Here is a 24,874-nt window from a genome sequence, read left to right as displayed (position 1 = left end):
AGCACTGGGCAGGGCATCTCCCCCAGGCTGGCTGGGGTTTAGCCCCTGACTTTTATTCTCTGGCCTCTGGTCAGCTTTCAGCCCTGGGACTGGTGCACAGTCCTGTTTCATTTAAGTCTGTAGCAGCCTTCAGTACCCAGAGCTCTGGGTACATTCACCCCCGACAGATCATCCCTTGTTCCTACTCCTTGCCAAATACTTAGTCTTCTTCTGTGAAATGTATATTTATATAATTTGCCTTCATTTATATTAGGCTGTTTGCCCATTTCTTGTTGACTTTAAGAGTTTGGGAATATTCTGGAATACTGATTCCTTTTTGGTTATATTTGTTGCAAATGCAGTTGGTCCTCTGTATCTGAGGGTTCTGCATCCTCAAATTCAACCAACCATGGATTGAAAATATTTGGGGAAAAAAAAAAGATGGTTGGTCTGTACCAAACATGTACAGACTTATTTCTTGTCATTATTCCCTAAATAACAGTATAACAACTATTTACACAGCATTTACATTGTATTTAGGTATCATAAGTAATCTAGAGATGATTTAAAGTACAGGGGAGGATGTGTGTAGGTTATGTGGCAAATACCTTACATAGGGTGATGACAACCCAGAAAGCTACGCTGTGCGTCTGGCCTGACTCAGTCTCGACATGCCCAGGATGCTGGTAGCTGGCACAGGATTCCATTCTGGGAGGAAGAGGCTACAGCTGAGAGACGAAAATTCTAGCCCTTCCTTTTTAAACTTTTGTTGTCATTGTTTTGTTTTTTAACTATGTATCTATTATGTTTATTATAAACAAAAAATTAGTTTTTCTTGCTTTGGAGCTCTATTAAAATGGTATCATATTGTATAGTCTTCTGCAGCTTGTTTGTTTTAAATTCAAAATGCATCAGTATTGCTCACTCATTTTCACTGCTGTATACACAGAGTTCAGTTGTATGACTATATCACAAAACTCCATTTTCCTGTGAATGAATATCTGGGTTGTTCTTGGAGTTCTGCTATTATGAATGATGCTGCCATAAACATTCTGATATGTGTCTTCTGGTTCATGCAAAGTTTGTTGGAATATACACTTAGAAATAAAATTCTTGAATTGTAGGGCATGCAAATGTTCAGCTTTATAGCATAAAGCCAAATCATTTTCGAAAGTGTTGTGACAACTTACGTTCCCACTAACATTGAATGAGACAATCCCTTGTTCCTACTCCTTGCCAAATACTAAGCAATATCAGGTGTTAAAGTTTTGACAATTTTATAGTTTAAAATAGTTTCTTATTGTAGTCTGAATTTTTATTTTCCTAATTGCTAACAAGATGTCTTTGTCATATATTGATTGGTCATTTAGTAGTCTTCTTCTGTGAAATGTATATTTATATAATTTGCCTTCATTTATATTAGGCTGTTTGCCCATTTCTTGTTGACTTTAAGGGTTTGGGAATATTCTGGAATACTGATTCCTTTTTGGTTATATTTGTTGCAAATGCAGTTGGTCCTCTGTATCTGAGGGTTCTGCATCCTCAAATTCAACCAACCATGGATTGAAAATATTTGGGAAAAAAAAAAAAAGGATGGTTGGTCTATACCAAACACGTACAGACTTATTTCTTGTCATTATTCCCTAAATAACAGTATAACAACTATTCACACAGCATTTACATTGTATTTAGGTATCATAAGTAATCTAGAGATGATTTAAAGTACACGGGAGGATGTGTGTAGGTTATGTGGCAAATACTGTACCATTTATCAGAGGCTTGAGCATCTGAGGATTTAGGGATCTGCAGGGGTCCTGAAACCAATCCCCAAGGCTCACAAAGGACGAGTATATTTTCTGAACTGGGGACTTTTCATTTCCTTTGTGGTGTCCACTGGCTGCCAACTTGAGGTCAAAAAAGAGCCTTAACTTCTCAAGTTTCATGTTTCACATTAAAGTCTTTAACCTTTATGGAACTGATTTTTTTGTATGGTATAAAGTAAGACCCAATTTCATTTTTTCCCTGTATGGACAACCTATTGTCTGGGAATTACTTATTTCTCGTGGTCTGCGATGCAACTGCTGGCTTATATCAAGTTTTCATACATGTGAGATTATGTTTGGTGACTTACAGTAAAGAATTAAAATTGGTTCCATAAAAGTGGTGCACATTTTTTGGTTGGATTTACTCCTATCTTCTGTTTTTGATGTTAATGTAAGTAATATCTTCATTATTTCATATTCTAGGTGCTTGATGCTGAGATATAGAAATGAAATTAATTTTTCTACTTTGATCTTATATCCAGTCACCATGATATAGGCTACTATTTTTAATAATTTACTTGTATATTTTGGGGGGGTTCTCTATGTGGACAATCCTCTCGTCTGGAAAAAAACAAAAATTTTTTTCTTCCTTCCCAAACCTTGTAATATTCTCCCCCCTTGTCTTACTGTACTGGCTGGGATCTGCTATACAATGTTGACTAGAAGGCATATGGTGGGCAGCCTTATCTTATTACTGATTTTAAAAGAAATGTTCCTATCCAACAATGATGTTTACTGCAGGGTTTAGGAAGATATCCTTCAAATTAAGAAAGTTCTATCCTTTTCTATTGCAATTTCTTGCTAAAAGTTTTTATCCCAAATAGGTTTTGAATTCTGTCAAAGGATTTTTCTTCTTTTATACAAGGTTTTCCTCTGTAATGCTTTCCTATGATGGCTGTTAAATCACCCTTAGATTGCCAAATTTTAAAATTAATGGAATTAAGTGATCATTACATTCTTTTATCTTGTTGAATCTTTGCCATATCTGTGGTCATGTCTGCCCTTTTCATTTCTTCTTTATTTCTGTCTTCTATCTTATTTTTAAAAATCAATTTAAGAGAGTTGACTTTAGGCTTGTATTAGTCTTTTCAACATTTGGCTTCCAATGAGGCCACAGACTTTCTACAGAGTGACCAATGAAGCTGGAAACAGAGGTGAATACATGATAAATGGATTAATTAATTTTTTATTTCAAAATATTAAGGAGGTGCAAATGTTTTTGTGACATGGCTTGAGTCAGGGCTGTAAGTGTGCCCAATCACCCAAATAGTGCTCATTGTACCCATTAGGTGGGTTTTTGCCCCTCCTCTTCTCCCCTCTCCCCACTGCTTGACTTCTAATGACTTTTACTTCCTTCTGTGCACTTGTGTGGCCATTGATTAGTTCCAATTTATTAGGGAGTATATGTGGTCTTTGTTTTTCCATTCTTGAGATACTTTGCTTAGGATAATAAGCTTCAATTCCTTCCAAATTGCTGCAAGAGGCATTAATTCATCTTTTTTATGGCTGAGTAGTACTCTATGGTATACATATACCACATTTTGTTAATTCACTCATGAATTGATGGGCACTTGGGTTGATTCCAGATCTTTGCGATTGTGAATTGTGCTGCAATAAATATTTGAGTGCAGTTATCTTTTTGATAAAATGACTTCTTTTCCTTTGGATAGATACCCAGTAGTGGGATTACTGGATTGAATGATAGGTCTACTTTTACTTCTTTGAGAAATCTCCATACAGTTTTTCATAGGGGTAGTACTAATTTGCAGTCCCACCAACAGTGTATAAGTGTTCCCTTCTCTCTGCATCCATACCAGCATCTATTGTTTTTGAACTTTTAAATTAAAGCTATTCTAAAAGCAGTAAGTGATATCTCATTGTGGTTTTAATTTGAATTTCCCAGATGATTAGTGATGTTGAGCATTTTTTATATGTTTCTTGGCCATTTATCTATCTCCTTTTGAAAAATATTTTGTTTATGTCTTCTGCCCACTTTTTAATGGGGTTGTTTGTTTTTTTCTTACTGATTTGTTTGAATTCTTTGTAGATTCTGGATATTAGCCCTTTATCAGATGTGTAGATCACAAATATTTTCTCCCATTCTGTAGTTTGTCTATTTGCTCTGTTGATTATTTCCTTAGCTGTGCAATAAATGGATTATTGATATTTGTTATGTGGGGCAATCTTCCATAGACTGTGAGCATCCTTACACGTCTTTGCAAAGTGTTCCAAACTGCAAGGACTCTGAGCTATTCCTGTAACTAATCAGTTAGATAACTTGAGAAGTAGGTCAGGAACCCACAATGTAACCACTGTACAACTACTTGTTTCCTGGGAAAGAGGGACTGGCTCATTCACTGCTTGCTATAAAAGCTGCTGACTTCCTTGCCCTTGGCTCCTTAGCTGTGGGACAACCCACTCCAGGCACTGGTGCCATCTGGTCTATCACATCACATTATGGGACTTGGGGACAGGCAACTGTGCTACTGTGCTGATGCTCTTGCTGTTTGCTGTGCTGTGAGTACTAAACTGCCTTGCTCTGATGCACTGAATTTTGTCATTTACTTTCAGCACCAATAGAGTTGTGGCAAACTAACCCAAATTCATTGCTTGCTTAATCATCAACTTTGGAGTCTTGTTATACCCTGCCAATTTCTAAAAGGTTGGAGTTCTTTTCTGACAATATCCCGTTATATTATGTGATAAAATAATATTATCCGTGGTTGCATGTTTATGGCTACCTACATCCAGGCAGCTCCTCTAGGATCACAGAAAGGTCTCAACCCTTCCCTTGCTCTGCTGACCTCTGGACACACAGTAACCAGCCATTTGTAATGACAGATGAGAGAGCACAACCTTGAACTCACTGCCTTTCAGTACATGTAGGGAACAAATATTAGTGATGAAAGGTTACCTAAAAGATATCCATTCCCAAATTATGGCTGTAAGAAAGACATGCCTCAGAACCCATGGTCTGCTCTCATTGTTAAACTGCTTTTATTTAATTGTTTTGGGGGCAGGGTGGGGAGGATACCAATATGAGTCTATATTGAGATCCTTATATGGGCCAAGCATGCGAAATTTATGTGTTATACGTATTTATAGAAACCAGCTTAAATCTCTTCTAGAGAGTATAACTATAAATGAATGTGAATGAACCAGCAGACAAGTACAGTTTGAGAAATCATTGACCATACAGTGATGTTTTATAATGATAGGAATATAAAAGAAAAGAGAAGGAATCCGTATTTTTAAACATCTATTATATACCAGGCCCTTTTTTAGGTGCTTTACTAACATTATTTCATTTAATCTCTTGTTCATATCATCCCTATGAGGTTGGTATTATTAGTCCCATTTTACAGATGAGAAAATTTGGCAGAGAGGTCAATAATCGTCTAAAATGGCTACCTCGGGATTCAGACAAACTCAGGAGTGTCTGGCTGTGATACCTGTGCTCTGCCCAGGATACCTCACTGCTACGTTATCCATGAAATTATTATTCCTCGGTTTCTCAGCAGTCAAGATGAAAACCACAGAGTATAAGCCAAACTACTTCCCTGGTCCAGGAGAGGTTTGCTTGGCATTTCTCGTCATAACATGTGCTCCTGCTGCCACCTGCTGGCAGCCTGATGCATCCTGATTTTTTTTTTTTTTTTTTTTTTTTTCTTGTTAAATCCCTCAATCTTTGTAAAGGACAAATCCATGTGGTCCCAAAAAAGGCAAGAAGCTCCATGCAGACCACCAGCTGGAAAATCTTCCCAAAGTTGGTGAAGTGATAAAGGAGTAATAATTCTTATCTACTTCCCCCGGGGATAAACCCTTTGCCCTTCAAAGCTGTTCTCCGTTTTCATTAGATTTTATCTGTCTCCAGGTGTTGAATGAAAGCAGATTCTGTTATCCAGACCATGCAAATTTGGATGGGGGTCTCTTGCTAAACTGGGGTATTCTGTGGCCCTAATATGTACCACCGATCACCACATTGACAGCTAACCAACCAGCAGGCAACAAACAGTGCCTGGACCAAGAAGAGCCTGAGTGTCTGGCAGAGTGGCTGGGCCTCATCCTGGAAGGTGGTGGTGCCCCGGGGACCCCGGCTCCTGCACATCCTGTCCTTCACCTGGGCAGCCAGGACCCCGAGGGACTCCGTGCCCTTTGCCAAAGACATCACACATTCACACACCCTGCAAAACATATTGATCTCTCATCTGGGTGGATTGTTAGATTTTTGTTTTTCTTTGTTACCCTTTCCTTGACAAAATGGGGAACCCGGGGGTGGGAGAGCTTATTTCTGACTGCTGGGAAAGAAGAAAGCCGTAATTGTTGTCACAGCAATGAGGAGCTCATCAAAGCCTCATTTTGCTCATCAGCCATCATGGCCCCCCTCTCCGTCCTGCACCCCCGCATGTTCCTCTAATTCAATGCCCGCCTAATGAATAACTCTTAGAACAAAAGACCCTTTCAGGCTGCCTACATAATTATTAGAGGAGCCTTGCATAACTGTCGCAGACTACTCATGTTTGCAGGCCTGTCTCTAAATTTGGTTATTCACAACCTTTATAGCTCAATATTATTGTCTAACTGTGATCATTTTCTAATTATCCTAATAATACCTATTAAATAATTCCCATTAAGTCACTTGAACCAGAGCTGCACAGGCCAGCTCAAATACAGCTTAACCTAATAAGCATTGGTCATTCATTAAGCAACAGGGCAATCTCTTAAAGGGACTGAATAGAATATTAAACCACAAAGGAATATTAATATTGCACAAATGTTATTACAAGTTGGAGTGTATTAATTCTGATGCCTGGTTTGCAGATCTTCCATATGGTTTCCTTTGAGGCCAGTCTCCCTGACTCAACTCTTGTGGTCTCCAGCCCCTTGTTGAGCTGCATCTGTCACCCACACAAGGACAATCAAGGTAGAAAGGCCCATGAACTTACCAGGGGAATTAAATTACCAATGATATAAAGGGAATGAGTAGAATCCATCTTCTGGCTGGTTTGGCACACCTTTGAGAACACCACAAGGTGGCCAGGTTTCTTTGGCTAGAACTCAAAATAGCCCTTTCTTTTCTTTTCTTTCTTTTATGTTTTTATATTTGGAGAATGAAGGAGATTTTCAAAAGATGCTTTAAAATTTTGGTTTCTAAAAATTAGCCGGGCATGGTGGCTCATGCCTGTAGTCCCAGCTACTCGGGAGGCTGAGGCAGTAGGATCGCTTAAGCCCAGGAGTCTGAGGTTGCTGTGAGCTAGGCTGATGCCACGGCACTCACTCTAGCCCGGGCAACAAAGTGAGACTCTGTCTCAAAAAAAAAAAAAAAAAAAAAATTTTGGTTTCTATAATTTAAATTTCAAGCAGTAAAGATTAGAGAGACATTTCTTTAAAAGTGTACGTGTGTAGATAATAATATTTTGTAAAATAATATTAGGTATTGTTTACTGAATGGGTACAATGTAGTAGGTGCTCTGGTAAACACTTCACCCACCCATGCCCCTAACTCTGAAAAATGACCAGGTAATATGGGGATTATTATCTCCATTTTTCAGATAAGGAATCTAGGCCCAGGGAGGTTAAGTGATTTTGCCAGCACTATACAGCCTAAATGGAGTGGAACAGAACTTGAACACAAGGCTTTTTGATTCCCATCGTGTTGGCAACGTGTTGCTAATGGCAAACTGACATGCCCTAGCTTTGCTGCTTTTTCCTTTCATTTCTAAAGCTCTCCCTGAAATCGGCAGATTCCTAAAGACAAGTACCAGAGCCTACTTGATTGGGAATATGACCAACCACCAAGCAAGGCCAGTTCATTCCACTGAAAGTCCCAACAGCGGCTGCAGGGACAGGCAGTGACTCTCATTCCAAGCAGCAAGAAAGTCATCATTTTTATATATAATAAAGCCTACTTCTGATGAGTGAAATCGGGTTATCTTTTCAAGAAAATCCACAGTGTAGTTTGGTTAAAAAAAAAAAAAAAGGAGCAAATATTGATTAATCATCTACTCCATGCCAGGCACTAGGCCAGGGGTTTTACATCAATTGTTTTAGCTAATCTTCACCACAAATACAAGAAACAGTGTGATCATCACTCCCAATTTACAAATAAGGAAACTGAGGCATGGAGGGGGTAAAGTCTGACTCCACCGTTTCCCTGATATCTAGTGATAAATTAGCCATGCAGTGAATGAAGCTGAAACTGTAGTGCTTCTTACTTGGATGTACCCTTGCAAGGCTCTGGGTGCAGCCCTCACACTTTTGCAGACATGACCTTGTATGAGCTTCTGGGCCCAGACAGTGCGGGTCTGTTCCTGCAGTTTCATCACTCTCAAATGAATGAACTTTTAAAAGAACTGAACTCCTAACCTTTCACTTGTTGCATAACAAGTAACCTGTTGTTTACATTATTGCACACAGAGCTATGTGTTTTCAGTGTTTGGTTTTTCACATTTTATATCTCAAATGTAGAAGACTGAGGACATCGCATCATAAAACTAGAGACAATACCTCCAACAAACTCTAAGGGCTCCTCCAATTCATTAGCTACACCACTCCTGGAGGGTTTTTCCAAAAAATGTAGATTTCCTTAAGCCGTTTCTTACCTGAGAACCCTTCCCTGGCTCCTCATTTGTTAAGATATTTTGTGTCTGTTCACATTTGGCCTTTGCAGGTGCTGTGCTCTCTGCCAGAACAATCTCCTCGCCTCACTGGTTAACTCCTGTCCCTCTTCTGGTTCTCATCTTATGTATCATCCTTCCAGAAAGCCTAGCCTGATGGCTCCCCTCCCTCCAGGATCAGTCCAGACCCTCTTGGTTCTGTTCACGTTGTACCCTAATGCTTGTTCCTATCACAGCACTTGTCATACTCTACTGTGGTTTATCTATTTACAAATCTGTATCTCTCAGTGGACTATAAACTTCTCAAGGTAGAAATTGTGTCATATTCATTGTTATAGACTCAGGGTCTTTATGTCCAACACATAGTAGGTCTTCACCAGATGAATTCTGCTTGAATCTAAGAATCTGGAGCCATCAGTGGAATAGTTACCATTTATTGCTTTGCCTTAGGCCAGGTAATGTGCTAATTTAAGCATCATTTTGAATTCCATCTTTAATCCTTATATCAGCTCTATAATGGAGAAAATCACTATTATCACCATTTTAGATGAGAAAATGAAAGTTTATAAAGATTTTTAACATGACTGGCCCAAGGTCATAGTAAAGGAAAAACAAGGACTTTGACTCTAACTCCAGGCTTTAAATCACTACCAACATTGCTTGAACACCCAATATTTCTCCTGAATTTATCTCAACCGTTGAATTGCAAAGAACATTCACACTTCCCAGAAGAGAGTCTGGGCAGGACAGAAACCCGGTTACAAGGCCCACAGGCTGACCGATGCCCCTAGAAATTTCAGACCAGACCACCAGTTTGATTTTAAAGCCTGCAGCAGTTGTGCATTTAGCACCACATGTCTGTGTTGACAGATCCACAGGGAGTGACAAGGTCCCACTGTTTTGCCCAGATGGTCAGCCCAGCTCTACCATCAGGCCATGCTGTGATGCCATACCTGCCTCTCCTCGCAGGGCCTTCTCCAGCCTCACGCCCTGGATCTCGGATGCCCTCTGCCGCTCTTCCACCTCCTCCAGCTGCCTCTGGATGGCCTGCAACGCCAGGATCACACGTCACATGGGGACTCTCCACACACAGGAGCCAGTCCTGCCACTCACTCTCCAGGAGAAAGAGGCCCTTTCACTCAGGATGCTCCTGCCTTGACTAACTGCGCAAGGACCTCTGAACCCCCAAACAACTAGACTTGCTGTTTCCCTTCTTTAGGATGAAACATAAAGCGAGGAATCTGTGTGTGTGTTCAATATGCCCCCAAGTAGATGGTGAAAACAGTCCCCTTTGACAAGGCAAATCACAGGGATGTCCTCCAAGACAGAGGCTGCTGGGCCAGGTGAATGGTCCTCGTGGCTCCTGGACTCCTCTTCAGAGCCCACAGCCTCTGACTATGGTCACAGAATAATGACAGGAGCTGCAGCAGCAGGCTAAGGGCTCTAGGGGCAAACACAGTACACTCATATTCTATTTCCCTAAGAACCACCAGCCTATAATTCTTAAGAAGTTGATCTGGAGCAGGAGACCTGGGCCAACTCTTGGGGCTTGGTATTCTTTTTTCAGATTGTCCTACTCCTATCCTTTGCTACAAATTGTACCTATTCTTTCATTGCACAAGTTCTTTCATTGTAACAATGGACTATGGCTTTGTTACTAGTAGGTTATTAAGACAAGGCACAAGATGTCTAACCCATTAGGGGACAACCTCATACACTTTAGACTCCCCACAGGTACCTATTAAGGTTTGGGGTCATGACTGGGTTTGCAACTATATATTTATTTTCCTTACTAACTATTAATATTACTCTCTTGTACATATTAGGAAGGAAAGTTAAGGGAAAGCCTTTCCTATATAAGTTTTGTTCATTCCAATCAATTTTCTCTGCTTTCAAACAACATGCTGCTAAAAGGCATATCCCTTGGCAGAACAGAATTTGCACCTAGTAGAACAGGTATATTAAAGGAATTTTCACCTGTTTGGGCAGACAGAATGCCTGTGTTCCTCCTCTGCCTTATTTCAGCTCTGTCCCATTCCCCTTCCTCCTTAACCCTATGTCTTTCTAAACCTCCTCTGGAATCACGGGTACAGTAGCCGAGGCCCTCCAACCCTGTGAAGAGAGCCAAGCAAGGGACAGGCCTGAGTAGCCACCTCCCTCTTCTTGTCCCAGCTATGAGAGTTTAAGTCCCAAACATAAACTCTACAGTAGATGGGAATTCTCTTTAAAATGATTTGTAATTTTACACTCTTTTTCTCTCATCTCTCTTCTCAAGACAATTGTATGTTTATAAATCCATCTCTCTTGCTGGGATGGTGCAGGATTGCTCAAGTGAAACACTTACATGACTTTATTACTGACTACTGTGAAATGACAGTACATGGTTGCTATAGACTGAATTGTGTCCCCCAACCCCAAAACCCTTCCCAGATTCATACGTTGAAGCCCTAACCTGGAATGTGACTGCATTTGGAGATTGGTCCTTTAAGTGGGTAATTACAGTTAAATGAGGTCCTAATCTGATAGGACGGTGTCCTTACAAGAAGGGAGATGCCAGAGATATTTCTCACACACACAACAGGCCGTGTGAGGACACAGCAAGAAGGCAGCTGTCTGCAAGCCAGGAAGAGAGGCCTCAGCAGACACCAAACCTGATGGCACCTCAATCTGGGACTTCCAGCCTCCAGAACGTGAGGAAAATAAATTTCTGTTGTTTAAACCACCCATCCGTGGTGTTTTGTAATGGCAGCCCAAGCAGACTAGCACAGTGGTCGTTCTCTAGAAAGCGAGAGTGAACGTCTCAAAGACTAAAAAGGGCCAGTATGGGTGCCAGCAGGTGAGGGCGCAAAAGGCCACTGTAATTCTTCTTGTCACCACCTACTGTCTGGGGTGAAAATATAAAGAAGAGAAATTGACGAGTTTGCCAATCAATTTCATAAGACTGGCCTTGTTCTCAGAAGGAAAAGTTGAAATGTTTGAGGGCAATCTATTTGAGAAGTTGTGGGTGGACAGAGGGGAGTTCATGGGAGTCTCCCCGTCCACTAGGTGGAAGGGGGGACTCCTGAGCCCACTACCGGCAAGGGCGAAGTAGGTTGGGTTAATGACTTCACTCTTGTCAGAAATGACCTTGGGGACTACACGGCCAGATAAAGGGATAAGTGCAGAAAGGGATGTCAGGGGACACCGGATTAACACACTCATTCTCAGTCCTTAGGTCCTAATGCCCAGCTGTTCTTCAAGACCAGGTTCAGGGTTCTCAGGGACATGGAGAATACCTTGACTTTCTGCTCCATTTTGCCTGTCTGTGACAGAGGGTGCAGTTGGGCTTGGGCAGAAATGTTTGAAGGAAGCAATCAGGCGAGGAAATCTATACCGGAATGCTGGATACTTGTGATTTCAAGTAACCTTGTTATGGAGACAGCCCTTAACAGTGGTAGTTTAGCAAAGACACCATCAGGAGTCGGTGGAAGGTTTACGTCCTCACAGAGGACAGAAGTAAGGTCACTGCTCTATCGCAGTGAGGGTCGATGCGCCAGCCCCTGTCCCAGCCTCACTTTGTGGAGCACGTGTGGGCAGATGGAAAGGCGGCTACGAATGGGACAGCTCAGCGCCGGGGCTCGAGGTCCCAGCCCCGCTGGGGATTGAGCCAGGGCCCTTAGAGTGGTGGCAAACCCGGTCCCTCAGAGACGGGCGCCTGGCCCTCCTCCAGCCTGCTGCCCCCGTTACCATACAGACCCTCAGAGCTCTTTCCACCTGGGACCCCAGACCCCGGCCCCCTCACTCAGCCCGTTTTCTGACCTGAGCCTTATAGAGTCTTTTCAGTTCTTCTTGCTTAACCAATTGCTTCGTTGCTTTTTCCAGCTTCCGTCGTATTCTGAGGGTCTTCCTTTCCTAGGAAAACCAGTGGAGAAGAAAAAATATGTCTGAAAAAATGGAATTGAAGCTTATAAAATATCACCATAGGCTTCTGTCCTCTCCAACCAATGGTTCCTAACCACTAGTTTGCTCCTAGAATAATGACGTCCAGTAGAACGTTCTGCAATGATGGGAATGATCCCTGTCTATACTGTTTAAATTTGGAAGGCACCAGCCACACGTGGCTACTGGACACTTGAAATGAGGTGAGTGTAAGGAACTGATTTTTAAATTTTATTCAATTTTAATGAATTTAAATGTAAATTTAAGTAACCACATGTTGCCGGTAGGTGCCAGATTGGGAAGCTGGTGTGTGTGTGTGTGTGTGTGTGTGTGTGTGCACGCGCATGCAGCAGGTGTATGCATATATAGGAGTTGCTTTACAGAGTACTGACTAGGTTCAGTTGAGAGAGGGAATAAGACAAGAATTATACTTTATGTGGGTGCTACCATACAGCCCGGGGATGAGGGGCCTGGGAGAGACAGGCAGGCAGGCAGGCAGGCATACACACTCTCACTACATGAAAACCAGTTAACAATTTAAATAGTACTTAGGTTAGTCTGCAGCGCCTAATTAAACCTGGTACTAGAGGGATGGATCTAAATAATTCAAATCGAAGTGCTTCTTGGCTTGAGGGAGGCCTGAGATCACTTCCCTTCCCTCCTTCACTTTGCTTATCCAAATTCAGCATTACTGTCTCTGGGTTTGGTGTGTTCCTGGACTTTTTAAAAAAAAATTCAACATTTATGCATGCAAAATAGATGTCTGGATCTTGTTGGTGCCATTTCCTGGCTTTAAGCACCAGAGAAAGGAGAAGTGATGGTGTGGCCAGTTCTACACACTGGAAAGTTCAGGAGACACTTCTGCTCGGAGAGACAGCAGAGAGTAATGTGTGAGCACTGGGCCCAGGAGCCAGGCAAAGCTGGCATCAAGTCCCAGCTGGGCTGTGTGGGCTTCAGCATGTCAAAACGACTTGCTGAACTTCAGTGTTCTCTTCAGAGCAATGAGGATTTAATGCCTACCTTGTAGGGATACAATAAGGATTAGATGAGGTAACACAGGCTAAGCCCTTCGTAGATACTTGAAAGAGATATGGGATAAAATACTCAGTAAATAGCATGGTTTGTATTATTACTAGTATGTCTATCATATTATATTATACATTAGTATGATTGTGACTTCTTAATAAAATCTATTTTTCATCTGTGTGTAAATAGGTATGTACACACATGCCCTGCATATACAAAATAGATGTTCAAATTGGGCTGGTTTTACTAGCCCGGTTTGCCTTCTCTGAGCGTACACTTTTGCTTTCTACATATTAGGATGAGGATTAGAGCATGCTAGAGATTTCTTTTTAATGCTGGCAGAAACAAATATGGAATTTAAAAATTGTTGTAGCTAGCCTGGGTGCCTGGGCATGCACTAACTATAGTTGAACTGAATGTTTGCTCATTAAATGCTTATAAAGCCACAGGTGGGGAATAGAGACCTAGCAGCCTGACCCTTGACATTGCCAGAGCAATCTGGGTCCAAAACAAAGGTCAGAGATTGGGCCTTGAGAGCATGTGTGTTTCAGGGCTTTATGGGTCCTTGTCATTTTGTCACTCATCCTGTGGACATGGATGGAGAAACCATTACTGTCCTTAAGAAAACATTCAGCTTTGAGGCTTTAGAACCTCTACAGATCATTAATGGAAACATTAATCTCAATGATAAAACTTCCTTTTCTAGAATTCTCCTAGAATCTAGAATCCTAAAGATCTTCTTCATCCTTGGAAGGAAATTTTGGCTATCAGAACTCGGCTTATTCCACATCCTGTCATCTCTGTTTCTAGGGGATGACCTCCAGATTGACTGTCCATCACTCTGAATGGATATTCCAGGCCTTTTGCACGGAGGACCCCTCCATCAAGTAGCTAGAACTTTTCTGGAGAGGCTAGAGGCATGGGGAGGTGGTGGGTATTAATGGTAGCTGTTATCCAGACATCGTCTAACTCAATCTATATGGAGACTCAATTCATTCATTTAACAAATATCTCAAGCTTCCATCATACTAACCTACATAATACATCCTAGAGTTTATTGAGTGCTATGTGCCAGACACTGTACTAATTACCTCACATGTATCATCTCATTTATTCCTCAAATTGCACTTATTTTACAGATAAGAAAATCAAAACTCAGAGGTAAGTAACTTGCCCAAGATGACGCAATTAGCAACGGGTGGAGCCAGGAGTGAAGCGCAGGTAGCTGACTCCAGTACTCACATTTTGCCTAGTCTATACTGCGTCTCCTCATACCAAATACTGTTCGGGCACAACAAGGACCCTCTACAGTGGATCCTGTAGACATGTCAATGTTTCCCCCTAAACAAAGAGCACTGAATACAATTTCAAGGGGGTTGCCTCAACAGCATCACACCGACTTAGTGCTTCTCAGCAGCAAAACTAACAGACGCTTACTGCTTGCTCGATCAAGAGTCAGCAAAACAGAACCCAGAGGAGGAAAGAAAGTCATTTATCACCTTTTATTAAAAAGATGTTGGCATCGAAAGGACGAGTGCTTTCCCAAACACTCACATTGCCTTACGCCATGCCAGGCACAGTTCTTGTATCCTCAATATAAGGATGGTAAAGGGGCCAGGGGCTGAGGAAGAAAAGCCACAGGAAAGGACGAGGGAGAAACCTGGCTGAGTCAAGGACAAGCTGTGATGTCTCTTCCTGGCCTGGTCTCTTAGAGCCAGGCGCAGGCTGGGAGAGAGGTGGTAGTGGGCAGGGGTGAGGCACAGGGAGGAGGCAGAGAGGACATGGCCTCTCCCCAGCTTCCTGTGCAAAGGTTCATTTGAGCTGTCAGGGGCTCTGTGCCACCTGGCTGGGGACAAACACACCTGCGTGGGACAGAAGAGACAAAGAAACCAGAGGACAAAAACCTCCCCTCGTTCCTTCACTGTGAAGTCGTAAAGAAGAAATGCCCTTCCTGTAAGAGTGGCCCAGGTCGGAAGCCAGGGGAAGCAGGCACGCCTTGCCACCCAGCAAGCCTCGGCGAGGACTGGCTCTGCTCTGGGCCAGCAGGAGGACAAGGAGCTCGTGAGGGTGGTCCTAGACACCGCGGTCTCGCTGTCTCCATGTGTTTGGGCCACTCTATTCCTTTATTCTCCATGAGTGTCGAGATGGCTGATGCTGAGATCACACTCTGATTTGAATACAGAATTAACTCAGGGTCACTCAAGGGGGTGAGAGGGGCAGTAAGAAAATCCCAGAAATCAATGCAACACACAGAATTCATTTGTGTTGAGTACTGAACTCATGAGAGATGCCCACAATTAGAAATGAGAAATCCATACGTGTTCTCTCTCCTCCTTAATCTCTCTCTCTCTCTCTCTCTCCCTCCCTCTCTCACTCTCACTGTCTCTCTCTCTCTCTCTCACATACACACACACACACACACACACACACACACACACACACACACACACACAAACCCAGACCCCTCCTGCCCTGCTGTAAGCTGGGCCATGGGGAGTTGGAACCCCTGAGTGACTTGAGATGACGCCAAAGCTCCTAATGCCAGATATGGAAAAGTTGAGTCTAAGTAAATAAATTTGGTTCTCCCCTTCCCTCCCCAGATCCTCACTGCTCCAAAAAATAAACACTACCAGAGCAGTGAGCCACATTTCTGTCCACCCGGGGAACATTTTAGGTCCAACCATTCAGTCCCTCCCACTCTCCACTGTCCCCGTGAAAAAGCTCCAGCCCCAGCGGGTGAAGAAAACCACAATGGGCTTTGGTTGTGGGATGCCTATCTCTGCAAACATGATACACAGACAACCATAGACATATAACAATGCCTGTGTTTTCCATCTATGGGAGAGAGTTGTTTAAAGAGTTCTCCAGAAACATTAATGTTCGCTGAGCAAAGGGGACGGCTGTCTCCCTGCTGGCACACGGCTTGCCCCTTCCACAGTAGGGATCCTTGGAGTATCCATGTCTAGATGCAACTGCATGGTTCATTTCATATTCCCGATTAGAACAAACATAACATTTTCCATGCAATCTGCCTCTAGTGCTTCTTAAATGAAGCTGTGCTTCCCCCAGGGAAATATGCATCTGCTTGTTGTAATATTTTCGATGGTTTGCTTGTTGGACCACATATTAAACCCACTTTAAGAGCTGTAGTCACCAAATGGTTTCAAGTAAATATGCCTCTTTTTTTTTCCCTCCCCAATTTGGGTCTCTGAGAAAGGCAAGCTTCTAAGTTTTTTTTTTTTTTTATTAAAGAGATAATTCTTGGGCTGTTCCAGGTAGAAAGAGCACTCTGTCAGATGCAATGAAATGTGAGCCTCCTAACGAAACCACTGCAGCTGGAGCCCACATTGGGTCTGAATTCTGGATGGTAAATGGCCCCCACCAGCCAAGGCCCTCTTTGGTTGGCCAAGTGTTGTTACCTTTGACTGCAAGGAAAGCTGGGGATCGAATTCTTCATCTGCAGAGGAGGAGCTGGTAGAAGAGGCAGAAGAGGCAGCCTCTGTTACCTTTGCTCTGACAGGGGTGTGCTTGGAGCCTGAAATGGGAACAGAAAAACTCACTGACCTGTTAGCTTCATTTCCTGCTTCATGAACCACAGCTGCCCCCTCCCCTCCCCACTTACCCTCGTGCCCTTCCTCCCTGCTCTCCCCTCCCTGCACCTGCCATGAGTACAAGAAGGCGGTACCTAAGGGCAACTGAAAATTCGGCCCTCCACGTTAATTACATTTCTGGGTCCCTGCCAAGAGCTTTACAGCTCTCTTTTCACATTAAAAAAAAAAAAACCAAGGTATTATGCAGAAATCAATTAATTCCTTAAACACCATTTATATGGTGTGTTGCTCTGAATGCATTCAGAAAGGAAATCTATTATTAAAATGCACGTCCGAAGTTAGCTGAGTTACCTAAATGCTTGTGTAAGGTTCGTTCTGCAGAGTAATTGAATGCAAAAAAAGTTGGAGCCAGCTCTTAAACAAATCGCCCTTCTGTGGCTCACAGCATCTGGCACCCATTTTTACTACATGACATCTGCTCAGTGTAAAAGAGCTGGCGTCAGAATGTCTGGTCATAGAAAAAAAAAATCCCAAATGTAATCAGAAGCAAAAGGACTCTAAGCCTAAGGTTTTATCACATAGTCTCATGCAACATAAATATTTCATTAATTATGGCTAAACAAATGCCATTTTTATTTTCCCAACTTGAAGATATTATCACATCATCGAAGTAATGATTCAAATGCCAGGAAAGGCAGTTTAAGATAGAGATGGCTCAACCATGCAGGGCTCATGGGAGAGCCGAAGTCAGGGAGATATGCCAACCTCTGAACAGAGGTAGACGGCTAGAGGCAGCAATGTGTCCATGTTAACTGGCTGGGTATCACGTATGATAAGATCTTCCAGGTACCACAGGAGGCTTTTATTCTTTGTAGCAAGAACATCTGCCCCTACACATCAATCTGATGCAGAATTCATGATCAACATCTGGATTAGTGCACTCTTGACACCAAATCTCAGAACCAGCTAGTACTCCATGATAGCAAATTTACTAATCTTAATCTGCCAAGGCAGCTTATATCTGAATAGAGATATATGTTAGGTGGGGGGAAAGGAGGAGAAGAAATCCCAAGTCAACTAATATTCTCTCCAGCCTGCTTTCTCCTCCCCATAATTTTCAACTGTTCATCCCAGTGGGAGAGGCCAAGTTCTACAAAATAAGGGTACTGTTAGCCCCCAGCAGTACATTTACATATGCTGTTATTCAAAGCAAAATAATGCAAAACATCTATATGATAACACAGCCTTTCTGGGCAGGGAGTTCACTGTTTTCCACTTTAGTCTGCCAGATGGGAAAGCTCAGGTAAAGATAGAATCAGAGAGCAGGAGAATAATGGGAGCAGGCGTTGTTAAGGGGGAGCTGAGATTATTTCCCACTTCCAGCCACCAGCTTACCACTGAGTAATTTAGTCACTGAGTATTTACTTCTTAGCATGTGAACTTCAGGAACTAATTTTACCTCCCTGAGTTTCTCAGGATCATGATTTCTAACTTGCAGAATTATTGTGGAAACGTAAAGATAATTAATATAAAGTGTCTAACATGGTGCCTGGTACATAAGAGGTGCCCAAGCAAATGTTGTCAGCAGCAGCAGCAGCAGCAGCAGCAGCAGCAGCAGATCCTCCATCATCATCACTGATGCCCATTAATAATACTGCAATATTTGTAAAACTGCCTAATTAACCTATATTTATGGGAGAAGTATAAACCTAAAATGGAAACTTTTTCTAACTTTCAAAAAATAAATATTTTAATTGCATTTCACTGTGAAATTGAGAAGAAAATGCTTCTAAATATAATGTATTTCTTAAAATTCTGGCAAGAAGGAAGTTAAATAGTTGCCTCTAAATCCCTTCTTTAATACTCTCTCCATCACAGAACCAACCATTCTAGGAGTTCACTTTTTATTTGCAAAGTTTTAGAAACTTTGTAGCATTGTTCTACGCTGGGTGTGTTAGAATGACTGAGTCTGGAATTTATCAACCACCACAAAGCACTAGAAATCAGGACAAAATAATATAAAGCATCTCTTTTCAGACAGTACAGAATCGTGATGAAGGCAAGACCAGAAGCAAACAAGGAAAGCCCTCCAATCACAATAATTTTCTGCCTAGAGGCCCTTTCCAGACCACAGTGCAGGTAAGAATAACCTAAACAAAGCATAACAGATTCATTGAGTTGAAAAGACAGATCAAAGTTTGGGCAAGCAGAGCCAGCTGAAATGTGTGGGCCAGAGTACTGGAGAGGAGAGAGCTGTGCAAAGAAGAACTTCAGAAATAAGCATGGAAGTCCCATTGAGTCTACTGCTTAATAGTAAACTATAGATGCATAGAGAGAAACTCCATGAGGTTGGGCAAATAACTGCTGGGAAATTATAGGTGAAACAGTCTCTAAAGCTTTTATAGGACTGGGAGATCTTCAAGCTCTACCTCGCCAGGGTAGAACAAACATTTGAGGCATCAGATGACAGAAGAGTCAGTGGGAATACACTATCCCTACAGTAAAGGTTATTATAGATTCACCTGAACAAAGCTTAAAAAACAAGCCTTGATAGAAACAAAGTAATGCGAAGTTATTAATACTTTACTGCCTGCCAAGTATTCTTTACTGCTTATTTGGCATTCTTTAAATAAAGAAACAAAATATAGACACTCTAGAATGTAATAGCCACAAAATCTAGCCATTGGTAAAAAATTTTTAGATATATAAGAAAGCAGGACAATTACGATAATCAAGAGAAAAATCAAACAATAAAAGCAGACCCAGAAATGACAGATATGATGGAATGACCAGACAAGGATTTTTAAATAGCTATTATGAATGTGCTCAAGAATTTAAAAAGAAGTCTACCAAAAAACTGTTGGAATGAATAAACAAATTTCAGTAAGGTTACAGGACACAGAATTAACATACAAAATTTAGTAGCATCTCTATACACTAACAATGAACGATCTGAAAAAGAAATCAAGAAAACAATCCCATTTACAATAACTATAAAAAATACTTAGAAATAAACTTAACCAAGGAGGTGAAAGACCTGTACACTGAAAACTATAAAATATATATGAAAGAAATTAAGGAAAACACAAATAAATGGAAAAAAGTCCCATGTTCATGGATTAGAAGAATTAAAATTGTTAAAATGTTCATAATACCCAAAGTGATCTACACATTTAATGCAATCCCTATCAAAAGTCCACTTTTTACAGAAATAGAAAAAAAAAATCATAAAATTCCTATGGAACCACAAATGACCCCAAATAGGTAAAGCAATCATGAGCAAAAAGAAAAAGGCTGGTGGTATCACACAACCTTACTTCAAAATATACTACAAAGCTATAGTAATCAAAACAGCATGGTGCTGGCATAAAAACATACATAATAGAACAAAAAGGAGAATCCGTAAATAAATCCATGCATTTATGGTCAATTGAATTTTGACAAACGTGCCAAGGACATACAATCGGGAAAGAACAGTCTCTTCAATAAGTGATGTTGGGAAAACCGGATATCCACATGCGAAGAATGAAATTAGATCCTTATCTCATACCACATATAAAAATCAACTCAAAATGGAATAGAGAGTTAAATATGATGGGAAATTTCAAAGTTCCAAGAAGACAACATAGAGGGAAAGCTCCATAACATTGGTCTGGGACTGGGCAATGATTTCTTGGATAGGAATCCTAAAGCACAGGTAAAAAAAGCAAAAATAGACAATGGGATTACATAAAACTAACAATCTTCTGCCCAGTGATGGAAACAATCGACAAAGTGGAGAGACAACCTACAGATAAGGGGTTTACAAACCATATCAGATAAGGGGTTAATATCCAAAATATAGTTATAAAGAACTCAACTCAATAGCAGGAAAACAAATAACCCAATTAAAAAATTGGCAAACGACCTGAATAGAAATTTCTCAAAAGAAGACATACAAATGGCCAACAGGTATGTGAAAAGGTGCTAAGCATCACTAATCAGGAATATGCAAATTAAAACCACAATGAGATATCACCTCACACCTGTTAGAATGGCTACTATTAAAAAAGATGAAAGATAATAAGCATTGGCGAGGTTGTGGAAAAAAGGGAATCCTTACATGCTGTTGATGGGAATATAAATTAATACAGGCATTATAGAAAACAGTATGAAAGTTCCTCAAAAAATTAAAAATTAAAAATAGAGCAATTCCACTACTGGATATATATCAAAAGGAAATGAAATCAGTATGTTGAAGAGATATCTGCACTCCCATGTTCACTGCAGGATTATTCACAATAGCCAAGATATGAAATCAACCTAAGTGTCCATTAATGAATGAATGGATAAAGACATGTGGTATATATACATAATGAAATACTATTCAGCCTTAAAAAAGAAGGAAATCTTATAATTTGTGACAACATGGATAAACCTAGAGGATATAAGTGAAATAAGCCAGGCACAGATAGGTAAATACTACGTGATCTTGCTTATATGTGAAATGTAAAAAAGTTAAATTCATAGCAACAGAGAGTAGAATTGTAGTTACCAGGGACTAGGAGGTGGAAGGCCAGAGATGGAGAGATATTGGCCAAAGGATACAAAATTAGAGTTAGATAGAGAGAATAAGTTCAAGAGATCTATTGTACATGGTGACTATAATTAATAACATACTGTATTCTTGAAAATTGCTGACAGTAGATTTTAAGTGTTCTTACACTACAAAAATGATAAGTATGTGAGCTAAAGCATGTCAATTAGCTCTCTTGAGCCATTCCACAATGTTTACACATTTCAAAACATCATGCTATGCATGGTATATATAATTTTTGTCAACTAAAATTAACGACTTAATTTCAAAAAAATTATAAAACCACAAACTTAGTGAGGACAGACATAGAAGATAAAGAACAAATGGAAACCTATAAAAAATTTTTACTAAATCAGCTTAATAGCAGATTAAACACTACCAAAAAATCAATGAAATTAAATAATAGCAATAGAAACTATCCAAAATGAAGCACAGAGGGAAAAGACTGAAAAAATGAACAACACTTCAGTGACAAAATCAAGTAGTCTAAAATACATATAATTGGAGTGCTAAAAGAAGACAGGGAGAGATAGGAACAGAAAATGTGGTTCATGTAATATTGCTGAAAATCATCCAAATTGAATGAAAATTATAAATTTTACAGTTCTAAGAAGCTTAATAAACCACAAATAGGATAAACACAAAATCATGGCAAGACTCATAACAAAATTGCTGAAAACCAGAGGCAAAAAATCTTAAAAACATACAAAAAAGATACATTGCATACAGACAAAGACAAGAATGTCCACAGATATCTCATCTGAACTAAATAAGCCAAAGGACAATGGGATAACATCATTAAATTCTGAAAGCAAAAACACTTGTTAACTTATAATTCTATATCCAGTGAAAACTATCCCTTCAAAATGAATAATTTGCTGCCAGCAGATATGCATACAAAAATGTTTTTAAAAAGTTCTGCACCCGGCCGGGCGCGGTGACTCACGCCTGTAATCCTAGCACTCTGGGAGGCCGAGGTTGGTGGATCGCTCGAGGTCAGGAGTTCGAGATCAGCCTGAGCAAGAGCGAGACCCCGTCTCTACTAAAAATAGAAAGAAATTATCTGGCCAACTAAAAATATATATAGAAAAAATTAGCTGGGCATGGTGGCGCATGCCTGTAGTCCCAGCTACTCAGGAGGCTGAGGCAGGAGGATCTCTTGAGCCCAGGAGTTTGAGGTTGCTGTGAGCTAGGCTGATGTCACGGCACTCACTCTAGCCCGGGCAACAGAGCAAGACTGTCTCAAAAAAAAAAAAAAAAAAAAGTTCTGCACCAGATAGAATGAGTAACTCCAGAGATGGTAAATACAAAATAATTTTTCATCTTAGTTTTAAACTTGGTTTTGATGATGTATTATAACATAGACAAATAGAGATATATAGATATAGACAAAGCAAGAAAAAAAGTTTTTTTAAACATGCATTGAAGCAAATTTATGACAAAGGCAAATATAGCAACAACAGAAATAAATAAATAGGACCTAATTAAATTAAAAAGCTTCTGCACAGCAAAGGAAATAATCAGCAAATCAACAACCTACAGAATGGGAGAAAATATTTGCAAACTTTATATCCGACAAAGGGCTAACTTCCAGAATCTATAAAAAATTCAAACAAATCAGCAAGAGAAAAACAAACAACCCCATTAAAAAGTGAGTAAAAGACATGAACAGAAGTTTTCCAAAAGAAGATAGACAAATGGCCAACAAACATATGAAAAAATGCTCAACATCACTAATCATCAGAGAAATGCAAATTAAAACCACAATGAGATAACACCTTATCCTTCTTATCAGAATGGCCATTATTAAAAAGTCCAAAAACAATAGATGCTGGCATGGATGCAGAAGAAAAGGAATGTTGTACACTGTTAGTGGGACTGCAAATTAGTACAACCTCTATAGAAAACAGTATGGAGATTCCTCAAAGAAATAAATGTAGACTTATCATTTGATTCAGCAATCCCATTACTAGGTATCTACCCAAAGGAAAATAAGTCATTTTATCAAAAAGACAACTGAATCCAAATGTTTATTGCAGCACAGTTCACAATTGCAAAGATGTGGAATCAATCTAAGTGTCCATCAATTCATGAGTGGATAAAGAAAATATGGTATATATATATATATATACTATGGAATACTACTGAGCCATAAAAAGGAATGAAATAATATCCTTTGCAGCAACTTGATGGAACTGGAAACCATTATCCTAAGTGAAGTATCTCAGAAATGGAAAAACAAACACCACATGTACTCTCTAATAATTGGGAGCTAAACAATGGGCACACATGGGCACAAAGAGATGTAAAGGACATTGGAAACCAAGAAGCGGGGAGGGTGGGAGGGAGTGAAGAGTAAAAACTTACCTATCAGGTACAATGAACACTATTCTGGTGATGGGCACACTAAAAGCCCCAACTTAAGCATTATATAAGGTATCCAAGTAACAAAAACATTTGTATTCCCTAATATTTTGAAATAAAAAAAATTCAAAAAATTAAAAAGCGGCTATCATTAGATTTTATTAAAAACAGCAAGAACCTAGTATATACTGTCTACAATAAGACCACCTTAAATACAATGATAAAGAGAAATTAAAAGTAAAAAGATAGAAAAACTATAGCATGAAAACTCTTATCATAAGAAAGCTTATGTGGTTATACCAAAGTAGTTTTTGGACAAGGAATATTAACAGAAATAAAGACGAACATTCCATAATAAAAGGGTAAATCTATCAAGAAGACAAAATAATTTTAAATGTATATACACTTGATTAGAGAGTATCAAAATATATGAAGCAAAAATTGACAGAACTGAAAGGACAAATAGGCAATTAAAAATTATAATTGGGGGTAATAACTCTCCTCTCTCAATGATTGATAGAATAAACACAAATAAGAGTATGTGACTTGTAAACACTATTAAGCAACTTGACCTAGTTCATATTATAGAACATGTCATCAAACAACAGAAGATTCTTTTAAAGTGCACATGAAATATTCCTTAAGTTAGATTATATGCTGGGAAGTCTCGACAAAGTTAAGGAGATTGAAATCATAAGGAGCATGTTCTCAAAAAGAGCATGTTCTCTGATCACATGGGATTTAAATTAGAAATTAGAAATCAATAACAGAGATATCCAGGAAAATCTCCAAATATTTAGAAATTAAACAACACATTACCAAATAACTCATAGGTCACAGAAGAAATCACAAATTAAATTAAAAACAATTTCAGGCTGGGCGCGGTGGCTCATGCCTGTAATACCTGCACTCTGGGAGGCAGAGGCGGGTGGATCGTTTGAGCTCAGGAGTTCGAGACCAGCCTGAGCAAGAGTGAGACCCCGTCTCTACTAAAAGTAGAAAGAAATTATATGGACAGTT

The 24,874-nt window shown here is 40.2% G+C and overlaps 1 protein-coding gene across 14 annotated transcripts in view; it reads right to left on the bottom strand.

Annotated features, from left to right (window-relative positions):
* MICAL2 (microtubule associated monooxygenase, calponin and LIM domain containing 2) overlaps positions 1 to 24,874 on the bottom strand; it is a 217,109-nt gene that overhangs the window by 14,443 nt on the left and 177,792 nt on the right. For all 14 annotated transcript variants that reach the window (XM_045557535.1, XM_045557534.1, XM_045557547.1 and 11 more), the window contains 3 exons: positions 16,783 to 16,898; positions 12,218 to 12,310; positions 9,373 to 9,466 (listed from right to left, as the gene is read on the bottom strand). In XM_045557535.1, coding sequence (XP_045413491.1) covers positions 9,373 to 9,466; positions 12,218 to 12,310; positions 16,783 to 16,898 — 303 coding nt within the window. The remainder of the gene's footprint in view (positions 1 to 9,372; positions 9,467 to 12,217; positions 12,311 to 16,782; positions 16,899 to 24,874) is intronic.

The sequence above is a fragment of the Lemur catta genome, chromosome 7 (assembly GCF_020740605.2).
Source record: "Lemur catta isolate mLemCat1 chromosome 7, mLemCat1.pri, whole genome shotgun sequence".
Lineage (NCBI taxonomy): Eukaryota > Metazoa > Chordata > Mammalia > Primates > Lemuridae > Lemur > Lemur catta.
The sequence above is the reverse complement of the archived record's forward strand: the minus strand, read 5'-3'. Positions and strand labels throughout refer to the sequence as shown.